The sequence below is a fragment of the Oncorhynchus nerka genome, linkage group LG3, assembly GCF_034236695.1.
Source record: "Oncorhynchus nerka isolate Pitt River linkage group LG3, Oner_Uvic_2.0, whole genome shotgun sequence".
Taxonomy (NCBI): Eukaryota; Metazoa; Chordata; class Actinopteri; order Salmoniformes; family Salmonidae; genus Oncorhynchus; species Oncorhynchus nerka.
The window spans coordinates 11,148,122-11,159,071 of NC_088398.1; the positions used below are offsets into that span (position 1 = coordinate 11,148,122).

Consider the following 10,950-nt stretch of genomic DNA (forward strand, 5'->3'; position numbering starts at 1 on the left):
TGTAGTTTGAAAAAACGAATTTGAATGGAATAATATCCTAAAAATGCTCAACTATTACTCTTCACTGTCAATCTCTATCCAATATGTCACCAACTCACCAAGATTCTCAACACATAGAACCCCCATAATGCTCTGTGGCACAACCTCGATACAACACACTAGGTTCGTTCTCTGATCCTAATCCTATGATTTGATGGACAACATGTCTGTTCATATTGCAAAAGTGTTGATTGGTTGGAGGATGTCCTCCGGAAGTGGTCATAATTACCATGTAGGTCTATGGAAGGGGGGGTGAGGCCTTCGAGCCTCCTAGGTTTTGTATTGAAGTTAATGTTGCCAGAGGAGGACGGGGAATAGCTGTCCTCTGGCTACACCATAGTAATAGCCTAAAGTGTGTTGTTGAGACAACTGTAGCCCTTCATTGCAAAACAGTGTGTTTTAATCAGGTATTTGGTGACGTGAATATATTTAGTATAGTACATTTTTCTGAAATTCACTGAGTAAGATGGTCCTCCCCTTCCTCCTCTGAGGAGCCTACACTGGTACACACATACGTACACACACGGACACGCATACTCACTCTTGTCATTAGTTTATCTTAAACGCTGCTTGTAGACCTTTATAAAAACAGCAGTGTAACAAGCTGACATGAGGTCAGTAAGATTGTGAGAGTGTTGCTGAGGGAGAGAGAGTGTGGCTTTCTTCCCTGTCCCCTCCCCTGCCCCCCACACTGACCACAAGAGACTGGAACTAGGAGCTTTGAACTCCTGTCAATACAAAGGAGCACATGGCCATGGAGCAGTATCCTTGGACTATCTGAGTAACCCTGAAGCTCACTCCCTCTCACATTACATCTGTTATACTCCCTCAAATCTACTTAACGACAAATGAGGAAGCTGAGTTGTTTTGTTTTGCTGGTGGCAGACATTGCAAGTCGCAGTGCAACTAACTGAGATAAGTCTTAGGTTGCTGATCATGCAATCTACATCTCCAGTAGTCTGCAACCCATCTGAAGTTCAGTCGTTCTCATCTTTAGAATCTTGCAAGTCACACACCGCGGTGGTGGATAGATCTGGATTGACTGGAGCGATTTGGGAGGATGACAAAAGGCATAGTGAGGCAGATTCACTTAAAAGGGTTTCACTTGATCCTTTCTACAGTGAGCTAGGAGTCACATAGTTAGCTGTGAAAAAGAGAGGGTCATGTGGTGTGTGCATGTGTGCGTGCGTGCGTGCCAGTGTTTGTGCCCCAGTGTGTATGTGGGAAGATGGGATTTAAAACTGTGAAGTGGTTCTGAGCATAATGAATTACTGGCGGGTTCTCTGTTTGGCTTGAGGGTGTCTGCTGTTGCCGATCAATGGCAGAAATGAACCATGTCTCTGACCCTTGCCTGTCCAGGCTGACAGAGGTGAACAGCAATAATGAGTTGATATGGAGAGCTGTTCATAAAAGCTTGTGTTGGCTCTTTTATATTTTATGATGGATTTCTGGTGTTACTAAAAAACCACCACACCTCATTTCAGTTTGACGTGAAATGTCACAGGTTTGTCGCTAGTCCACTACACAGTGGACTTTGAATAATCTTTCATGTAAATATGCTTTTATGTTTTCCAGCTAGAAAGCGTACTGTTTGGGGCCAGAAACAGCGACTGTGGCCCAACGCTTCGAGGCCATGAATTGCTTCAAAGGGCGTTTTGGACAGGATGTGGAGAAACAGGACCAAAAGCTGTCAAAACCAAGATGGGATACTACCAAAAACAAGGTCACGGAAGTTTTGATGGAAGTGATCAATTTAGCAATAACTTACTTTGTTAATTCATTAACCCTCTTCTTTCTTTCTTTCTTTCTTTCTTTCTTTCTTTCTTTCTTTCTTTCTTTCTTTCTTTCTTTCTTTCTTTCTCTCACACGAACAACACACAGGTGCCCACAGACCGGACCATGGTGGTGGGTGGCAGGCAAGGTGGGGGCGGTAAAGGTTCCAACCGTTCAGGACGTACCCTGAGGAAACGGCGCCAGCGCTACGTGGAGAAGGATGGCAAGTGCAACGTGCATCACGGCAACGTGCGCGAGAAATACCGCTACATGACAGACATCTTCACTACCCTGGTGGACCTGAAGTGGCGCTTTAACCTGCTGGTGTTCACCCTGGTCTACACAACCACCTGGGTGTTCTTCGGTCTCATCTGGTGGCTCATCGCCTACATCCGCGGAGACCTGGACCACACCGACGATGGAGACTGGATCCCCTGCGTGAACAACCTCAACGGCTTCGTCTCCGCCTTTCTCTTCTCCATCGAGACGGAGACCACCATCGGCTACGGCTACCGGGTCATCACTGATAAATGCCCAGAGGGGATTCTCCTGCTTTTAGTCCAGGCCATCCTGGGCTCCATCGTCAATGCCTTCATGGTGGGATGCATGTTCGTCAAGATCTCCCAGCCCAAGCAGCGAGCCGAGACTCTCATGTTCTCCCACAAGGCGGTGATCTCTGTGAGGGACAGCAAGCTGTGTCTGATGTTCAGGGTAGGAGACCTGAGGAACTCACACATTGTGGAGGCCTCCATCCGGGCCAAGCTGATCCACTCCAAGCAGACCAAGGAAGGGGAGTTTATCCCTCTCAATCAGACGGATATCAATGTGGGCTTCGATACGGGGGACGACAGGCTCTTCCTGGTGTCGCCACTCATCATCTGTCACGAGTTCAACGAGGGCAGTCCCTTCTGGGACATCTCACAGGAACAGCTGGAGAGAGAGGAGTTTGAGGTAGTGGTCATCCTGGAGGGCATGGTGGAAGCCACAGGTGGGTTCTTCTAATTTAAGGTCAGATTTGCATTTCCTGCCTAATGATGAAGATTCATTCTGGTGGAGGGTAAGCTGATCCTAGATCTGTGCCGACAAACTTCTACCTGGAGAGATTTTTATTGTAATCATAATGATGTAGAAAATGATTATTAAAATAACATTAATAACACTATAATTACAGGTACTTTAACATATAATATGAGAATCTAATGCAGGTTTGTGTGACCCTGTTTATAAGCATTCATTCACTTGGTGGGATAAAGAGGATGCAGTTGACAGGAATCACTTGAGACTTGCAGGGTATCACCAATTAACGTTGGCTGTGAATGCACTTGACAAGGACTGCAATTACACTGTCCTAAATGGCCACAGCATTGTCCTGTATGCTAATATCCTCTATTAGGGTCTTCTGGCTGCTGTGAGAAGCAGGAGGGACTCCAGGGAAGCCCGTCTGTGTGTTTGTGAGAGAATCCTAGACCTGTCAATAGTACAGCCTCTGGGAAATTAAACGAGTAGAAGACGTTGAGGGAATTCAGGTTGGAATGGTGATTGAATTGGGTCGTTCTACCAATTTGGTGCCCTTTGTGAAGTGTAACTTGGTCAAAAGAAATGTTTGATTTAACCTAATTCTGTCATAAAGAGCACATTTTCAATTGAATAAAAACTTGTTTTCCCATCTCAAGAGGATAAAGAAATATATATATACACTATAGTAAGTGCCTATTGAGTGCAAAATAAAGTAACAGAGTTGAACGTAACAGGGTTGTGTCACGGATCCCTCTGGAACTTTCATTGCGCACACCTGGTCCCTATTCCCACTGATTGTATTTGTATATATGTGCCCTTTGTTCACCATGGTGGGGTTTATTATTGTTACCATGTCCGTTGGTGCGTGTGAGTATCTGTGCTGTGTGTTTTGGGCTTTCGTGCCCTTGTGGATTGCACAGATGATTCCAGGTCTCGTCCCGTGTGTTAAATCATTGTTTGAGTGTGCTATTTATTCGAGGTTCTCCTCGCTCTTCTGTTTGGGTTTCTACCCTGTGTTTTGTTACGTGTTTGTTTGGTCTTCGTCCCCGTGCCTTTACACGGCACGCCGTACTTTGAGTAAAATACAAAACCCTATTACACATTCCTGCGTCTGTCTCCTGAATCTCTTTATACCAACGTGACAGGTTGACCATTTCTTCTTAAATCAGCCATAAATCCCCCTGTGACAGGGGGAATGAGGCTTGTTGTGTGCAACAGGGAGTGGCAATTGAATGCAAGCTGTACAAAAAAATGGTTTTGTGAAGACATTTCTAGCCTGCCTATCTATGGGTAACAGGGTTGACGTGTTATGATCGACCCTTTCACTTTTCCACCACAAAACACCAGAAAATGGCTAAGAAGATTAGAACCAGCTCACCTGCTTTTACTCTAGGATTTGACTATTAGATGTTCAATGTTTCTGTTTAAAAGGGAATAGTTTCACCATATTAAAATGAGAGTTTAGTTCACGTAACAGGGTTGACCTTAAAATGCAGGACAGACGTAAATGAATCACTAGTCATATGAAATAAATTATAATCTTCAGAAATGACTAGGGCTTTATAATGATGATGAAACTTGGAGACATTTTAGGGATAAGTGGGTTAAAATCTTCCTAGAAGTGACAGGGTTGACAGATTTTGGATTTTGGCACATTAGCAAGCCTTTACTCATTTTAAAATGTGGAATAATTGAATTATCCATATGGTCTATATTAAAGGGCACTTCATTTAATATAACATGCTTTTAAAATTCAATATTGATGCACAATTTCTACTTAAAATATCAAAGGGACGCAAAAGGCACTCTTCATGGAATGACCCAATTCCCTTTTCCCCTCCCACCCACTGTCAATGATTCTCGGTCCAGGAGTGGGCGGGGGGAGTGAACTGAACTACTGCTCAAAGACATACTGCTTTTTATACTGTTCAACATACCTTGTGTCAATTGAAGCTTATCCTCAATACTGACAAACTAAACTAATGGTGTTTTCTAAAGCAAGAAATAGACCTCTGAACCTTTCACCTATTACTACCTGTCAGGTCAAGGAGATTGAGGTTGTAACCTCATATAAATATCTTGGAATTTTAATTGATGACGGCCTCTCTTTTAAATTGCATATTCAACAACTTACAAAAAAATTGAAGCTGAAATTGGGATTTTATTTTAGGAATAAGGCCTGTTTTTCTTTTGAAGCCAGAAGGAGGCTAGTATCAGCTACATTTATGCCTTTACTAGACTATGGGGATATTTTATATATGAATACTTCCGCTCAGTGTTTGAGATCAATTGACACCTTTTACCATGGCACTTTGAGATTTATTTTAAACTGCAAAACCCTTACGCACCACTGCACTTTGTATACCAGGGTTGGCTGGCCTTCTCTAGTCACTCGTAGGCTCAATCACTGGTATACTTTTATTTACAAAGCCATTTTGGGTTTACTACCTTTTTATTTGTGGATTTTTATTGTTCAGAAATGTGGTGGGTACTCTCTTCGTTCGCTGGACTTTATCCTGCTAACTGTTCCAAATGTCTGAACTGAATTTGGTAAAAGGGCGTTTATGTACTCTGCGGCATCGTCTTGGAACACCTTACAAAATACTTTTAGACTGGAAGAACTTGTCCCGATTGGTGTTTTTAAATCACTGATGAAGGATTTTGAGGCTGATTCCCTGACCTGTCAATGTTTTTAATTTGCTGTTTTATACTTTTGTGAATTCAATGGTTTTTATTAGATTACTTGTAGTTTTTCATGTTGTCTGTCTGTAATTTTTTTGTAATGATTTAGTGCTGCCTATTTTGGCCAGGGCGCTCTTGAAAAGGAGATTTTAATCTCAATGAGCCCTTCCTGGTTAAATAAAGGTTAAATAAATAAAATAATACTGCAGGCAATTTAGTTTCGATTTTGTTTATGAGGATGCAGACCGTGTGGGTGTTATTGCTTCAGATTTGGTTTTGATATTCTACTTAATATATAGACTTTGATTTAACAGAAGGAGAATGTTTGATCCATCGCACAGCAAGGGCTGTTTTTTTCCTCAGTATCCCATGTCAATATTGACGGTTTAGTCAAAGGACAAACTAAAAGCTGATGCTTTATTGAATTTTTTAAATCTATCGACAACAGTTTGTTGTTTTGCTCTTTTCCCTCGGGGATCAAACCCAATCTGGCCTTGAAGTGGGATTTGCCTGAAGTAGGAAAGAGTTTACTGGTTTGCTGTTAATCTTGTAACTACCCATCCCGGATCCGGGAGCGTAATCATCAACTGACACTAATTAGCATAACGCAACGGACATAAATATTACTAGAAAATATTAATATTCATGAAATCACAAGTGAAATATATTGAAACACGGCTTAGCCTTTTGTTAATCACCCTGTCATCTCAGATTTTGAAAATATGCTTTACAGCCAAAGCAAGACAAGCATTTGTGTAAGTTTATCGATAGCATAGCATTATGCCTAGCTAGCAGCAGGCAACCTGGTCACGAAAATCAGAAAAGCAATCAAATTCAATTGTTTACCTTTGATGAGCTTCGGATGTTTTCACTCACAAGACTCCCAGTTAGATAGCAAATGTTCCTTTTTTCCAAAAATATTATTTTTGTAGCCGAAATAACTATTGCGGTCACGACAACGCCAAAAAATATTCAAAATTAGCTCCATAATATCGACAGAAACATGGCAAACGTTGTTTATAATCAATCCTCAAGGTGTTTTTCAAATATCTATTCGATAATATATCAACCGGGACAGATGGCTTCTTAGTAGGAAAGAGAGAAACAATGGCCGCATTTGTCCCTTACGCACAAAACACTCTGAGAGACTCCAGCTGACCATTGACGCAATGATGACGTTCAGGCTCATTTTTCAAAATAAAAGCCTGAAACTATGTATTGTGACACTAGACACATTAGGGAAGCCATAGAAAAAGGAATCTGGTTGATATCTCATTCACTGCTCAATAGGGACGCTTAGGAACGCAGAGGTTTCTAAATAAGAGTCACTTCCTGATTGGATTTTTCTCAGGCTTTCGCCTGCAATATCAGTTCTGTTATACTCACAGACAATATTTTTACAGTTTTGGAAACTTTAAAGTGTTTTCTATCCTAAGCTGTCAATTATATGCATATTCTAGCATCTTGTCCTGACAAAATAGTCTGTTTACTTTGGGAACGTTATTTTTCCAAAAATGAAAATAGTGCCCCCTAGATTCAAGAGGTTTTAATCTCTCAGGTGCTTAAAGAATGGGAGCAGGGAGTCAGGAAACAAGTACAGTTGGTGAGTTTAATAAGAAAGAACATGACGATATACAAAACAAGAGTAGCGTACTGGGCATGAAAACCAAGACTGCCTGAAGAATGAGGGCTAAATAAAAGGGAAGTAATCAAAGTACTGAAGTCCAGGTGTGCGTAATAATGGTTGTCAGGTGTGCATAATATGGGTTGCCAGGACCGGTGGTTAGTAGACCGGCGACGTCGAACGCCGGGGCGGCAGAAGGGGTGACAGCTGTTTATCTCTTATTCACACAATGCTCAAAGGCTTTGTTTCATTTTTCTAAATGCTTCATGAAAATACGTAGGCTAATTGGTATGTTAATTGTATATTAAATATCATCATCAGGCACAGTATGTAGGTATCCCACTGTATACATGATACCATTGAATTGCCAGTATTTTTCTTATTCATTTAGCGTGCTGTTTACATTCAAAGAATTACAGCTATATCATTATAATTTAATACATTTGCTGCAGGTGAAATGAAAATTAAGATATACAGTATATATTTACATTATGGCTGCTGAAAAAAATAACTGTTGATACATCATAAGGTTGTGAATCATCCAACCCGGAACCTCTTACTTCTCTTAGTGTGTGTGTGTGTGTGTGTGTTTGTACATTGGTCTGTCTGCTTTGATATACCCCTGGTGCTGGCTGTGCATAGTCAGTTGGTTTGTTTCAGCATTCCTGTGGATAATATGTACTGTAATTGATGTGGCTCTTCAAGGTTCACTTGAGCATCGGATGAAAATGCTCACAAGCTTTTTATAGGCAATCCACAGATATATATTCAGAAAGGTGTGTGTGTGTTTGTGTGTGTTTATCTATTTATCTGTATGTGTTTCTGCATCTGTGTGTTTGATGTGTGTACATGTGTGTGATTGAAAGAGAAGATGCACATCTCTGTATTAGAACCACTCTTCAGCCTATTTCCAAAAATGTTTGTTCAATGAAAGGAGTACAGCTCATTTAAAGTAGAGGAGACAAAGCATAGTGAATCTTAATTAGATCCACAAATCACAACGACGCAGCTTGAGTCTAGGTCTTAGTATAGTTCCATGACAAGGGCTTTAAAATAAACATTTAGATCATACCCAATCACACAGTCATTTAAAGTTCCTATCCTCTATTTCATGTCAGTAATGTCTGTCTCCCTCCCCCTTCTCTCTCCAGGAATGACATGCCAGGCGCGCAGCTCCTACCTAGACTCAGAGGTCATGTGGGGGGAGCGCTTCACCCCTGTGCTCTCCCTAGAGGAGGGCTTCTACGAGGTGGACTATGAATCCTTCCACCACACCTACCCTACCCCGACCCCCACCTCCTCTGCCCGAGAGCTAGTCGAGCTGGCCAAGAAGGGAGAGGCTATCCCCCTACCTCCCCGGTCCCCACCTCCAGTCCTGGAGCCGCCCCCACCACATCCAGAGAAGGAGAAAGACAGTGGGGAGGAAGAGGTGGAGGCGATAGGGCATGGAGAGGGGGATAACGTTAGCAATGGGGATGCTAACAGGATGGATGATGGGCATGAATGAGTGTGCATTGGTGAAAACACAGACCGTGTCATCGGATGATGCTGCTCACTGGTTTAAAACAAGCTCATACATGGAACAGAGGCTACAAGAGGCAAGATTTCAAAACCTCAACATCATGAAGATAGGCAAGAAGTACTTGTGCAAGTCACTCAATGTCTCAAATGGCTTTGATATCAAACTTCATCAATTGATGAAGTGTCGAACATAAACTATGATATCCTATAGTTTTTGACTGCTATTAGAGGGACCAAAAGTAAGTCTTCACTCTGACTCATCATTTCTTTAATACAGCATTTAGTGCCAATATTCTGATCTAAAACAACTTGGATAACTGGGTGAATATGATTTTAAAAGTTTCAAGTAATGGGATGTAAATGATTGAATACTTTGTACTAGACTAGATGTGTGTAAGAATGACTAAAAGAGGATGAATTAAAGGAGGCCTGGCCAAATGCCCATCCATTTCAAGTATTTTGATACTCACATTTTTCTTACATGTGTTCATTTTCGTGAATTAATATTTACCTTGTATTCAAATCTTAAATCACTAAGTATGAAAGGCCTTTGCCTTTGAATTAATTGTTTAAAGTTATGTTTTGGATTTCTTGCACCATTTTGTTGGCTTCACAAATGGTTCTGTTCAAGGCATTTTGGAAATGTTTGCTATTAGTGGGCGTTGCCTACAACCTAATAAATAATTGAGCGCTTATCATGGAAATTGAAATGATTGAAGCCTTTTTTGTTTATTTTTTCATTTTACATCGACACAGATAGGTTGATAGGTGTTTAGAGGACGTTCTGCCATATTGAGTCTTACCTTGGTGAAGATTTCCCTCTACTGGCTGTAGAACGTCATGACAAGCACAACCTGGTCCTCTCGGGTCTCACTCCAACTTCTTCCAAGCCTGATAAGAAAAATATGAAGGGAAGGAATAATCATTCTAAATTGTTATGTAATCATATATTTCAGTCATTAATCATCAGACAAGGTGTAAAAAACCCAAACACAAGCAAATTGTGATATTGTCAAGTATGGTGAAAGGTGTGTTTATCATAATGAAGCAGCAGGGGTCCCTTAAAATTGCACCCATTCTAATTGTAAACAAGGAATACTGCACTGCCACTGAAAGCAAAATGACATAATACCGTCAAATCACATAAAAATCCAATTATACATAAATCAAATCATACACAATCAAAGTCCTACATGTGATCGCTAAGGTGACAGGCATACTACATGTTATACAAATTGTTGTCATGTAGTCCAGGGCAGAGGTAGCTCTAGAAAACCCAAGGGACCATACCCAGCCCTCTTGGGTTCTCATTTGAACCATTGACCACATTGCGGTCAATGTGTACGAGGCGAAGCCGAGTGGCGTAGACCACCACAGCCATGATAATGCCATTTATTTGGATACATCCATAACAATGAGCTAATGGTGTGCGATTTCACCTGACATAGAAAATGTGCTCTCTCATCAGGACACTGTTGTTCAGAGGAGCTAGCCAACAACACAGCTAACACAATCTCTTCAAACTGAAGCTGGACAGACTGCAACCGAGCTGCACTTCAGTTCGTTTTACCTGTTTTCTATTGATATTTATTTGTATACATCCATAAAACATTATGCTGATTCATGATTTCGACTGGCTGAGAAAAGCTGCCTGCCTGTCTGTCTCATCCCAACACGTTCATTACTGTGCATGCTACATCGAATGGGAATATTGAAACAATGTTGCAAATATCAGACAGCAATGTTAATACAAATCTCTGCTGTTGAAAACTAAATGTTAGTCTAAAAGAAATGTGAGATAATGACTAGATGCTTTTTACAGTGGAGAGTTTATAAATTGCCTGGCTGGGTTGATGAGACAGTGGATTGCGCAGTTAGAGAGAGGAACGGCGTAAATAGCCATTTTAAAGTCATAGATTTAGCTGGTGGTATTAGTGGAATAGACACCGGCTGAAATGAGGTTTTAACCAATCAGCATTCAGTATTAGACCCATGTGTTGTATAACCTTTATTATAAACTAAGTGATTCGATCCCTGTGCTATACCACGGTCTGACAGTGTCACGACTTCCGCCGAAGTCGGTCCCTCTCCTTGTTCGGGCGGTGCTCGATGTCCCCAGACCTTCTAGTCATCACTGATCCATTTTTCAGTTTCCATTGGTTTTGTCTTGTCTTCCTTCACACCTGGTTCCAATCCCATCAATTACATGTTGTGTATTTAACCCCCTGTTTCCCCTCATGTCCTTGTCGGAGATTGTTTAAATTGTATGTTATATGCAAGTCATGTGTCGGGTG

At 41.3% G+C, this 10,950-nt stretch overlaps 1 protein-coding gene across 1 annotated transcript in view; it reads left to right on the forward strand.

The window, feature by feature from the left end:
• The window catches only part of LOC115102688 (G protein-activated inward rectifier potassium channel 4-like), a 28,744-nt gene extending 17,794 nt beyond the window's left edge, over positions 1 to 10,950 (forward strand). Inside the window, exons 3-5 of the mRNA XM_029622904.2 lie at positions 1,615 to 1,762; positions 1,921 to 2,800; positions 8,287 to 10,950. Of these exons, the coding sequence (XP_029478764.1) occupies positions 1,673 to 1,762; positions 1,921 to 2,800; positions 8,287 to 8,642 (1,326 nt within the window). The 5' untranslated portion in view covers positions 1,615 to 1,672 and the 3' untranslated portion in view covers positions 8,643 to 10,950. The remainder of the gene's footprint in view (positions 1 to 1,614; positions 1,763 to 1,920; positions 2,801 to 8,286) is intronic.